The sequence below is a fragment of the Artibeus jamaicensis genome, unplaced genomic scaffold, assembly GCF_021234435.1.
Source record: "Artibeus jamaicensis isolate MK-2021 breed Jamaican fruit bat unplaced genomic scaffold, CSHL_Jam_final scaffold_614, whole genome shotgun sequence".
NCBI classification, from domain to species: domain Eukaryota; kingdom Metazoa; phylum Chordata; class Mammalia; order Chiroptera; family Phyllostomidae; genus Artibeus; species Artibeus jamaicensis.
Window position 1 is genome coordinate 5,372,398 of NW_026522050.1, and position 13,178 is coordinate 5,385,575.

Sequence of the window (13,178 nt, forward strand, 5' to 3'; positions counted from 1 at the left end):
CACACCTAACCATACAAAAGAGACCCAGGGCTTCATTCAGATTTGGCTCATTTCCACCCAGCCTTAGGTTCAAGTGCCAAGAGAGGGAGCCCCATTTATGTAATATACTGACCTAAAAGACCACAATAATTACTCTGTAAAAGTGAATTTTTAAATCTAAGATTGCATGTTGTATTTTTAAAACAGAGAACTGGAGGAATCTTTTTTTTAAATTAGAGACCAGCATAAAAGCTGATTTTTTATATATTCCAATCTGGTTTATTCATTTTTAAGTCAACAAGACAGTTTGTATGTATATGTGTGTTAGTAATTAAATTCAATTTTTTTTGTTCTAGTCATCTGTTTCTGTTTACTACACCTATGTTTTCATTTTATTTCCAGGAACTCTGAAAGTAAAGGATAAAAAATATTAGTGAGCATTTAAAAATTTCTATAGATACTAAAGGTTTAGGGGAAAAACATCAGAATCATGAGTTAATGCCATTTATTTTCGTACTGAAGGCATTTGGTGAATAAATTGTCTCTAATACATTAAAAGACTGCTCAGACATAAGTTTGAGAGAGTAAAAGGATGTTCTTTTTGAAACTCTCTATAGCTAACAATTAGCTCAAAATTTAACATTTAAGTTTGAATAAATATGGCTGGACTCTTAGGTAGATGGGTGGGTGACAGAGGAGAAAAGTAGACATAGTGCATGTAATTGCTTTTAGATGAGAAATGAAAAAAGACCAATATGCCTGGAGCCGAGAGACAGAAACTGTCATTTACAAGGTTGCTGAGGAGGCAGGAAAAAGTCTCTTAAAAAAGGATAGCCACAGAAAGCCAGGGAAGAGTTTAAGTAGAAGGCATGATCAGATTTGGTTTTAATGTTCACTCTGGCTGCAGGGGAGAGAATGACTTAGATGGGAAAAGTAGATTCAAGGATACCTGCTCAAAGTCTACTCTGACAGACAAGGCAATGAATTAACAGATGATTGAGAATAATAAATAGTACGACAGATGAAAACAACTGGAAATAATGTGAAATACTTAGGAAAAAAACCAGACAGGACTAAAGAATGACTTAAATACAGAAGGGGACAAAAAGGTGTCACAGATTTTACTGGTTTCTAGATTTATGTCCTGAACAATTGGATGGATAGTGGGAGAGCATTCACAGAAAAAGATCAGGTGATTTTGTTGTTTGTTTTGAGGGGACAGTAGAGAATATGTGTTCCATTTTGGACATGTAAGTTAGAGATGTCTACTGAGTAGAACATCTGTGTACACACAGACCTTCCAATCAGCATTTTAGTACTTTACTCTAAAAAAGTTAGAGAACACCCAAAACTGGAGGAAAATCTCTAAGAGGCTAAACAAACAGATAGGGAAAAAAAAAAAAGAGGAAAGAAATGGGCAATTCAGGAAACAGAAAACATATGTGCTTTTTATATTCCCTAGAATGGGAGACAAGTACATCACCAAATAAACAACAGTATACTAGAGGACTGGGCAAAAGTAGGTTTGCAGTTTTAAGTACACAAAACAGAATTTATACTTGTACTATTATTTATTCAGTATTGTATTATTTTCCATATGGACTCTAAATCTACTTTTGCTTTAAAAAAATCTGCAATCCCAGAATACTGAAATATCAAAGGTCCTTCAATCAGGTACAATTAAATAAATTACGGAACACACGTGTAGTTGTCGTGATGGCCATCAAGTAGCTATTCATTTCTTCCTCTTTCCTTAAAGAACCAATCCCACTCTTAGAAAACAGGTGGGATTCCTGATTAGTGTACGCTAATTGTTTTCCAAAGTGTAGTATGTATACCCAAAGGGTCCCCAAGAACTTTTCAAGTTTTCAAAGTTAAAACTCTCCACAAAAAATCTTGTTGGGATTTTAATTGCATTTATAGACCAATATGGGGAGAAATTACATTTTTTAAATTAAATTTTAATTTAAAGAGAAATTTTTAATTGAAAATTTTAAATTTCAGTAAGTTGGTATATAATCATATTGGTTATATTAGTTTCAGATGTATAACAAAGTAATTCAATGTTTTCATACCTTATAATGTAATCACCCCACTAATTTTGGTAACCATCTGTCACTGTATAAACTCATCACAGTATTACTGATTATATCCCCCTACCTCTTTTCACCTACCTTCCCAACCCCTCCATTCTGATAAAGTCTCTTTGGTCTTTGTTTCTATGAGTCTGGTTTTTTTTTTTAATTTTTTAGATTCCACATATAAGTGAAACCATTTGACATTTGTTTTTCTCTGCCTCATTTCACTTAGCATATCCTGTCGATCCATCTATGTTTTTGCAAATGGAAGATTTCATTCTTTTTGTATGCTGCATAGTATTCCACAATATGTAGGGATATATGTGTATCGCATCTTTTTTTATTCACCTATCAATGGATACCTACGTTGCTTCCATAACTTGCCTATTGTAAATGATGCTGAAATGAACACAAGGATGCATTTATCTTTTTAAATTAGTGTTTTAATTTTCTTTGAGTAAATACCCAGAGAGAATCGCTGGGTCATATGGTGTATCTATTTTTACTGATGAAGCTCCATACTTTTTCCCCCTAGGGACTGCAACAGTTTGCAGTTCTACCAACAGTGCACAAAAGTTCCCCTTCCTCCATATTTTTGCCAATATGTTATTTGTTGACTTTCTAATGGCAGCCATCCAGACTGGCGTGTGGTAGTATGTCATTGTGGTTTGACTCGCATTTCTCTGATGATCAGAGATGTTGAACATCTTTTCATGTCTGTTGGCAGTCTGAATGTATTATTTGGGGAAATGTTTTTTTTCATGTTCTTTGACCATTTTTTTACCAGATTATTTTTTGATACTGAGTCATATGAATTTCTTACATATTCTGGATATCAATCCTTTAGACATATCATTTGCAAACATATTCTTCCATTCAGTCAGTTGTCTTTTTGTTTTGTTGGTTTTCCTTTGCTGTGTAGAAGCTTCGTAGTTTGATGAAGTCTCATTCATTTGTTTTTGTTTCCCTTGCTTGAGGGGATGTATCCAAAAAGATATTACTATGATTGATGTCATTTACTTCCTATGTTTTCTTCTAGGAGTTTTATGGTTTCAGGCCTTACATTTCCATCTTTAACCCATTTTGAGTTTATTTTTGTAAATTGTGTATGAGAGTGGTCCAGCTTCCCCAACACATACTTAACAATATTGAATCTTCAAACCCATGAACAAGGTACATGGCTATTTACTTAGGTCTTTAATTTTACTGAGCAATGTTCTATATGTTTCCATGTATAAGTCTTACTCATGTTTATCAGATTTGGTAAACATATAGCAGTTAGTATTTTTGATACTATTTTAATATTATTTTTTAGTTTTATACTTTCAATTTTTTTGTTGCTAATATACAGACACAATTGACTTTTTTTTTTTTTTAAAGATTTTATTTATTTATCTTTAGAGGGGAAGGGAAGGAGAGAGGGAGAGAAACATCAATGTATGGTTGCTTTTCGTGCGTCCCCTGCTGGGAACTGGCCTGCAGGGAACCTGCCTGCAACCCTGGCATGTGCCCTGACTGGGAATCGAACCGCGATTGTCTGGTTCACAGGCCCGCACTCAATCCACTGAGCTACACCAGCCAGGGCCCACAATTGACTTTTTATGTTGCTCTTGTATCATGTAGGTGGGGGCTTCCAAATGCCTTGTAGCTTTTGGCTTCAGCCCTTGGAACACTGCCCTGAGACCATCATGACATGAAAAGGTCTGGACTAAAAGACCAACAAGGTAATAATAGCCCAACTAGAAAAAAAACAAATTGCTGTATTTTAAACTACTACATTTTTGGATGGTTTGTTACACAACAACAGATAACTGACATCGGAGTTTGGGGAGAGTTACAGTAGAGAATATAGTTTAGAAATTCTCATAGAGGCAAAAATACAAACAGAAACAGCCAATAAGAAGTTAGGACAACAGTTGGGCATTTAATTAGGGTCAAAGAAGCACTCCAGGTTTAATGAGGTGGGCAGGCAGAAGGCTAAAACCACAGTTACCTGCAAGGAATTAACTGCACCGAAGCTAAAGGAGCCTCTGTCTGGATGCAGTTAGATCAATCTGGCTAGTTTTAATTCAGAGGAGCTTGATCTTTCTTGGACTTAAAAGGTCAGGGAGTATCAAATCAGAGCCAATTCCTTTTTGTCAGAGGTTCTGGCCCACTCAGGATCATATGAGTGTGAAAATAATGTCAGGGCCTCATGTAGAGGTAGATGTCTCTTAAGGGTTTTGGATTCTTATCAGCTGAATATAGGTTTCCCCACTCAGGACCTTAGATTTCTTCTGCTTTAATTTTCTTATACCAAAGCATTCTGCTACAATTCTCAAGTGGTTCTAGCATGGAAAAGGATTTCAATATAAAATAATTACTATATATAACAGAATAAAGTTACAACTATGTCAGAGATGGTTTTACAATGTAATGGGCAAATTATTATAAAGTTATTTCTTCGTAGGTAAGAGGAACACTCATTTATCTGATTTACAAAATGTCCCACAACTGAAATAAACTGATAATCAAGGTTTTCTAAGGCTGTGGTCAATCCAGATATGCCATAAATGAGATATATCTGCACATCCAGATGTCTGAACTAGAAAACTTATTTAAAGGATATGGGATATTACTAAGAAAGAACAAGATAACCAAGTAGATCATTCTCGCACTCATAGAAAAAAATTTGGTTCCTGCTACCTTAAGATAATGGGCTAGGAAGGAAATAGGATAAATAAAATATCCATCTAACGTACTGTCAGCCATTTGAGACATAAGCATTATTATGACAGTCAGAAACCTGAGTTTCTGAAACGTGATCAGACTACTCTGTGTATTTCTGTAACTAGCTCTACTTTGTTTTCCACAAATAATTAGTAAAGTCCATATTGAAATATTAGCTAATCTCAGCAGTATTGAGAAGTCAGGGAAAGTAAGATTTTTTTAACTTACATTTAAGCCAACTTCAGAAGAGTATAATTTATGAAAGAGTAGTTTCAGCTAAAACTGACAGCATATCCAATGGTTAAAACTGGAATTATATGAGCCTTGGTTCAAAACAAAAAGAACAGAATAAAAACAAAGCCAAGGTAAAAAGGAACTAGCCAGGCTCCATCCCTTAAAATTTCTGCTAATATCCTTGAAAGTTTCACAGTGACGATGGAATCCTCTGGCAGTGGGCAAACCAAGCTTTCGTATTTTAAGTTTTTGCTCTTTGCTTCTTTGTGGAATGTTCTTCATCCAGATATCTATCTGCATATTCAGGCCTGAGCTCAAGTGTTACCTTCTCAAGATCGTCCCAAATTTGCCATTTTATGGAAACTCAACTTCTCTAGCTCCAAAATTCATCCAACATTGTATTACACTGTTTTAATGTCTTCATTGCACTTAACTGATTACCAATACAACCCAGTACCTCGAATGGTGCTGGAATCTAGTGGATACTCAGTAATTACTTGTTGAATGAACAACGCTATTTTTCAAAGCAACTTTCCGTTTATTTTATATATACATATCCACAGGGTTATATAAATGTAGTAGGAACAGGAAACTATACTAATATATTTATTATTATTTCAGTTTGGTTGGAAAGTATCTATTTCTTCAAAATTTTATAAACTTAACACCTACCATTTACTGAGTAATCACTGGATGCTAAGTATTAGAATTACTTGGAATAAATGATAGAACTTGAATTCAAACCCTGAGCTCTAACTGTAGATCCAGAGCAGTTAACTGGTGGATTAGAGTGGGATTGATACTGAGATGGAATTACCCATAATGCAGTTTTAATCTTTTCATAGCTGCACAACTGCTGTTCCAGCAGTATCCAACCTCTGGTTTAAGACATCTACACAAAGAACAATTAACTCACCTCCCAACAGGGGTTCAAAATTTCAACCACATTCTCGAAGTTATCCTCAAGGCAATCCAAAATACTTCTTTTCTTTAGAAATACTCTTTAGACACACACACACAAAATTTAGCTCTAAAAATAAAGGCAGGTTGGGATTTATGTTTTAATAAGAACTGCCCTAGTATTTGATTGCCAGCTATAGCTACATTTTCTCCATATAATTTTCCAAAAAGAACACAAGTCCTTTTATTTTTGGCAGACATACCCTATTTTCCACATAACAGCAACAAAATAAAAAACTTGCTATACAAAATAGCCATATAAAGCTTTCTATACAAAAATCTGCCTAGTACAAAACACTTCTGCCTGTTACAGTATGGAAATACTAGCCTCATTCTAAAATTCAGAGAAAAAAGAAACCTGAACATTGACATCTAATTGTTTACAAAACAGTCACCACTTCAAGTTATTGGTTCCTAGTCACACTGTCATTATTTCAACAGGTTTTAAACTTGCTGTGTGTGGTGTATATACAGATACACACCACACACACATATATACATATACTGGAACAATTTTTCATGAAGAGGAAAACCTTTATTAAAAACTATATGTATATATATATGCCCTGGTTGCTGTAGCTCAGTGGATTGAGCTCCAGTCTGTGAACCAAAGGGTCACCAGTTCAATTCTTGGTCAGGCCACAGGCCTGGATTGTGGGCCGGGTCCCGGGGGGACGCACGCACAAGAGGCAACCACACATTGATGTTTCTCTCTCTGTCTTCTCTAAAAAATAAATAAATAAATAAATAAATATTTTTAAAAAATTTAAAGAGGGGGAGGCATGTAAAAAAATGCTTAAAAGCATATCTGTTCCAGTTTTAAGAAGAATGCTATATACTTAAATTTAGCATCAAGGAACACAGCCAATAACTAGAAAAAAAGGTGAAACAAATAAGCAACTAAACAAGTACGATAGGGTTAATTTAATTTTTTTTTTTTAGATTTTTAAAATTTATTTATCTTTAGAGGGGAAGGGAAGGAGAGATACATCAATGTACGGTTGCCTCTGGTGCATCCCATGTTGGGAACTGGCCTACAACCCAGGCATGTGCCCTGACTGGGAATCAAACTGCGATCCTTTGGTTCACAGGACCGCGCTCAATCCACTGAGCTATGCCAGCCAGGGCTAGGGTTAATTTCAATAATCCAATCTGCAAAGGAAGAATAAAGTCTTTTAAAAAAGTGTTTAAAATGGGACTACATCAAAGTAAAAAGGTTTTGCACAGCAAAAGAAATCATCAACAAAATAAAAAGACAACCCACAGAATGGGAGAACATATTCACCAATACATCTGATAAGGGGTTAATATCCAAAATCTACAAAACTCAACACCAAAAAAACCAAACCACCCAATTAAAAAATGGGCAAAGGACCTGAACAGACACCTCTCCAAAGCAGACAGACGTACAGATGGCCAACAAACACACGAAAAGATGCTCAGCATCACTAACCATCAGAGAAATGCAAATTAAAACCACAATGAGATACCATCTCACACCTGGCACAATGGCTACCATCCATAAGTCAACAAACAAGTGCTGGTGAGCTTGTGGAGAAAGGGGACCCTAGTGAACTGTAGGTTGGAATGCAGACTGGTGCAGCCACTATGGAAAGCAGTATGGAGATACCTAAAAATATTAAAAATGCATCTAACTTATAACCCAGAAATCACACTTCTGGGACTATATATGAAGGAACCCAAGACACTTACGTTCAAAAGAACATAAGCACCCCTGTGTTCACTGCAGCGTTATTTACAATCACCAAGATATGGAAGCACCCTGAGTGTCCTTCACCAGATGAGTGGATAAAGCAACCACTGGGCATTTACACAATGGAGCACTACTAAGCCTTAAAGAGAAAAAAATTTTACCCTTTGCAACAGTATGGATGGACCTGGAAAACAGTATGCTAGGTGAAATAAGCCAGTAAGAGAAAGACAAATATCTTATCACTTGTATGTGGACTCTAATGAACTGAACAAACAAGCAAAACAGAGAGATTAATAGATGGAGAGCAGATGACAGCTACTGGGGTGGGTGGATGGGTAGGTGGGTGGTAGTGGTGTTGTTAGGGGATGGAGGCACTGAGTAAAAAGGAAAAAGGACTCATGGACATGGACACAGCGTGGTGAATGCTGTGCTGGGGGAAGGAGAGTGAGTATAGGGGGACTAAATGGTAATGGGAAAAAATACAATCAAGCTTAAATTTTAAAAGTTAAAGTGTTTAAAAAGAGAAAGTGAACATTAGCTTTCTTTCATACATTCAGATAAGCAGAAGACTATATTCAATATTGCTAAAACTCTTTAAAGAGAAGCGACCTCATGACCTCATTTAATTATTCACCAGGCTGAAATCTTAGAACACTTTCTTCCCACATTCTTCAAACTGCATTTATAATTTGAGTCTCTGTCAGCATCAGGATTTTGTCTACGCTTTACTCTGTATATTGTCTATCATTTTTCTCTTTGTAACTTTACTACCCCCTACAAAAAAGACAGCACTTACAGAAAACTGCAATAAAGTGATGTCAAGTAATCTGATTTTCCATCACTTTTTCTAAATAATGTCAAAATGTTTCACTTGCCCAAACCTGCCTGGATTCTACCTACCTATTCCAATAATTCTTTACTAGACAAAAGTCATCTTTAAATACGAACAACTTGAATTATCAGGCTGAAGTTCACTCATTCTATCTTCTACCAGATTATAAGATAATAATCAGTGAAACATACATAAGCGGTAAGAGTGACCAAGTCTTACCTTTGTCTGTTAATTTTTCTACACATCTGAAAGAAATAAAAATAAAACATTAAATGAACAATCTTGCATACTTTCTTAGAGCATAAATACTTATACAAATTCATCTACAGTGATGCAGATAGCACCTAACAGAATGGTGTCCAACAGAACTTTCTGCAGTGATGAAAATATTCTATATCTACACATACTAATACAAAGAAATTATCTGATTGTGTTTCATTATGTGGTTCTATAATATGTTCTTATTTTACACAAATGCAGTAGGAAGAGGTGAAATGAAATGTTTGAGATTTCCTTTAAAATGCCCCTTGCCAAAAGAAAAAGGGGAAAAGGGATAGAGGTAGCGAGCATGGCAAAATCTAAATAACTGGTAAATGTAGCTAATAAACACTGGAGTTTCATTATAGTATCTTGCCGATACTGTTTATATTTGAAAATCTTCATAATAAAAATTTAATGAACCTAAAAGAAAACCCTAAAATCATTCATCTGTTACACCCGAGTCAAAAAGAAAGTTTATAAAAGCTGTAACCTAATTGTGATCTACCTATAAATCTGATTTCACAAATCATAAATGATCAGTTATAGGTGAAAATGCAGATTTAAGGCTGTTAAGTGACTTGCCCAAGGTCACTTAGTGAGTGGTAGAAAGCTGGGACCTGAGACGAAGTCCTATGATTTTGCCACTGTATTATTTTGCCTTCTAATAAGAAAAGAGGATTCAATCAATTCGATTTGCTGTATTTATTGACCTTTTAAGCTACTGTACATTTTGGTATCTCTTCAATCAAAAAGTAACAAATGTAGGTTAAATAGCTCATTACTGGGAGTTTATAAGGGGCAATATCGAAATGTGAAAAAAGGGCCTGAATAAGACAATTAATTAATATAGAAATTAAATCATACTTTTTTAGAGATTTTTTTTAGTTTTATCTTACTCCTTTAAAAAAATTGTCATAATGTTATTAGAAAGAGAGAGATGAATCAAGGTCAGCACACACTTGACCAGGGTTCTGAAAAACTGATACTCAAACCTCTTGAGACATCTTAAAAGATTAACCTTCACACTTGAGTTTTAAAATTTATTTCATCGCTGTGGCAATCTGTAAAGCAGGCACATGTATATGATAAACTTCCACTAATTAATGAATCTTCACCTTACACTGCGAGGTCCTTGATAAGATCTGCATCTCATCTCATTTATTTTTATAAACCCTAGATCAGCAGAGCACCAGGCTTAGCTACTGCTCAGTCAGGGTCTACCAAGCTGAAATGCTTTATGATTCCTTTCATTTCCAGGGTAGGCAGTAAATTGAAAATGTGTAACAAAAAAAGAGTCATGGTGAAAATTTATTTTAAAAACTGGCATAATTTAAAATAATCAAAAGATAGTTCAGAGGCTAACAGAAGGTATAAGAACACTAATACTTTTTATGTTATTTGATGAAGTGAGGAAGAGATGCTAAGAATCAAAACCATTCCTCCCCACAGAAATATTATGGAGAGAAAAAAACTTAAATACTCTTTATTCAAGTTTGACCATTCTAGTATTTATATTGTAGAATTAAAAAAAGTTTAGTACTTTTTGGTCAAGTCAGGAGGAAAAAAATAAACCACGACAGAGGGTAAAGCTACTAGTGTAGCTATAATCATCTTAAAAAGATCAATTTCTATAAGGAAAACTATTGAAACTGAGGGAGGGAAAGATGTCAAGGACATAGGTATATTTAACTCTCAAATGGGTGCATAAGAATAAAAGGGAATTTTGAAAATTATACTAAATTATTAACCCTACTATGTATGGTGATAAAACAAACAAGTCCAGTTTTACAGAATTTACACAAACACACACCATTTATATCTCTTTCATGACACCACTACTCAAAAACAATAGCTTTGAATAAATATTCGGGGGTGGATGGAGGTGGAAGAGGGTATAAAGGGGATAAATGGTAATGAGGAAAAAAATAAACAAAAAGAAAACTATGAAAAAAATTCACTATGTACCAGGCTTTGTGCTAAGTCAGCGATTTTCAACCAGTGTGCGGCAAGAATTTTTAAAGCTTGCAATACGTGGCTAGTCAGGGGTACTGACCTCCTTTCCCTTAGATTGTCAAATAAAAAAATGACAACAGTCAACTGGTGTGTGAATGAATCAAAATTATACTTTCTTTTTTACCAGATCATCAAAAAAAATATACTTCTTAATGTGAAGGATTTTACTAATTTTTGTGCTTTGAGGTGCAAAAAGGTTGAAAATCCCTATGCTAAGTGCTTCTTCACACGCTGTATTTGATTCTCACAAACTAATCTCACAGGAATTAACGTTCTGTCCTACAGATGAGGAAACTGAGGAACAGGCTGTTTCAGAAATTCATGGAAGGAAGTTTTATCCAAATAAGGCTCATAATAACTTCACTCTTAATTTTAGAACAAATGTATTTTAAGTCACAGGGGCAAGTATAAACCAAATCTTGCCACACTTTAGTAGGAAAGTGGGTGATTTAAAATTCTAATTTCCCACCCCTTTTCAATTCTCCCTGCTTTTACCAGTTTTCTTTTTTTTTCACTTGAAAGTGAGAAGACAAAAATGATGTTGCCAGTCACTGGCTAATATGTGGCTAATATGACTAATTTCTAGGATTTACAAATCTGTGTGCTTTACAGTTCTCAACATAGGAACATTATTTTAATAAACAATTTCCAATATTTATGTTCCTATACCCTCTATTATCTTTAGGAAATGAAGAAATTCTATTCAGACTAGTCTAGTTCTTAGGGATGAAGTTCCTACGTTAATACGTATACGAAAATATACAAAAAACGTGTTACCGAGCAAAAACAACAAAAATGAATACCCACTTAAGCTTGTTATATGAAAGACTACACTTAACAAAATTGGCAAAGTCACGTTTTTATCCTAGTAGCAAGTGAAAAATAACAAAAATTTGGTAGTCAAAAAAGCTACACAGAGCTACTACGGCAACGAGCTCTTAAGCAAACTAAAGTGAAGTGCGGGGACCGACACACTTTTGAAGGCTAAGTCCCGTCGTTGACTTCTCAGTGGAGATGTGATGTAATACTCGAGAGCCGCCGCAGGAGGGGATGGGATAGGCTGACAAAGGGAGTGCAGAAGCCCGAGTGCGCGATAAGCCTGCGACGGCCGGGGACCAGAGAGCCGCTAGGAAGGACAGGTGTCCGCTACAAAGAACGATTTCACGGAGTGGGGAAGTAGCCCGACAGATTCAGAAACGGAGAGTAGAGACAAGACAGCAACCAGAGAAGCGCTGTGACATCAGTGATGAGAGCCGGCAGGGGGCAGAACAAGCAGGATGTCACGTGGAGTGGGCACTACGGCAGCCGAGAGGGTAGCGTGCGGGCACAGGGGGGTCTTTCCCACCGCCTGAAAGACTGCATTACTCACAGGAGTCGCGGACTCTTCTTGCCCTGAGCTGGAGATGGGGGCTTCACGGCCTGGGACTGCAGCCCTGTGGCATCCGGAGGCCTGGCGCTGGGACTGCTCCTCCGCCGGCGGGGATACTCGGCCTTCCTCCGACGGGACACCGCGGCAGCGGCGGCCGCAGCGGCCCGGCCCCGGTCCCGTCCTCCCCTCAGCACGCGGCTGCTAGTGGCCCCCGCAGGCGGCGTCGCCGCCGCCCCCTCAGGGGGCTGTTGTTGGAGCTCCTCTGGAGCCGCCTTGGCCGCCGCCGCCTCTACCCCGTCCTGGTCCTGCTGTTCCGGGGGTCTCGGCTCTTCTGTCTCCCCCGGCATCGGGGCTCGTCCGTCCCCCACCCCTTCGTCCCAGGCGGAGGAGGCGGAGGCGGCGGCGGCCGCGGCGCTGCTCCCCCCGCCCCCCTCCTCCCGGAGCGTCCTGCACACTCTCAATCGGCGCTCCACTCTTTCCCCCCCCAACCCCTCCGCCCGGCTCCGAGGGCAGCCCCCGCCCCCTGCCACTCAAGGCTCCCCAGTGCGCGCGCGCGCGCGTAAGACTCGGCGGGCCAATCCAAGAGGAGAAATGGCTTCCTCGCCCCGCCCCCAAGATCACTCACGCAGCGACGTACTTGGTTTCCTCCCCCACCCCTTCCTTCCACCAATCAGGGAACGGATCCAAGGGAGCGCGCGAGGTTTCCTTCCCCGCGTACCCGTTCTCACCGTTTAACGGCTGCGTCTCGCGACAATCCTAAAGTGACCTTTCCCCCTCCCTCCGGAGTTCCACGCACGCTAGGGACAGTGGGAGAGGCAGGTCTCGCGAGGTTGTTGGAGGGAGGATAACGCACCTCTTTCCCGCCTCGCGCGCTCCCCGGTGTGGCTGCGCGCGCACCTGCCTCCCTAAGGAGTCGCTAATACCACAAGGGCTCTTTCTATCTTAAGCCAAAGAAGTAGCCCGGGCGTTTTACTTCCTCCACCCCGATCCCACTTTCCTGTATGCAGCCTTTCTGTCCCCAGCGTTGCC

General features: G+C 38.2%; 1 protein-coding gene across 2 annotated transcripts in view; it reads right to left on the reverse strand.

Annotated features, from left to right (window-relative positions):
• The window catches only part of ZFP91 (ZFP91 zinc finger protein, atypical E3 ubiquitin ligase), a 38,599-nt gene extending 25,978 nt beyond the window's left edge, over nt 1–12,621 (reverse strand). For both annotated transcript variants that reach the window (XM_037158351.2, XM_037158350.2), the window contains exons 1-2: nt 12,150–12,621; nt 8,726–8,751 (exon numbers count right to left, since the gene is read on the reverse strand). In XM_037158351.2, the coding sequence (XP_037014246.1) occupies nt 8,726–8,751; nt 12,150–12,496 (373 nt within the window). In that variant the 5' untranslated portion in view covers nt 12,497–12,621. The remainder of the gene's footprint in view (nt 1–8,725; nt 8,752–12,149) is intronic.
• Nucleotides 12,622–13,178: the final 557 nt, after the last annotated feature.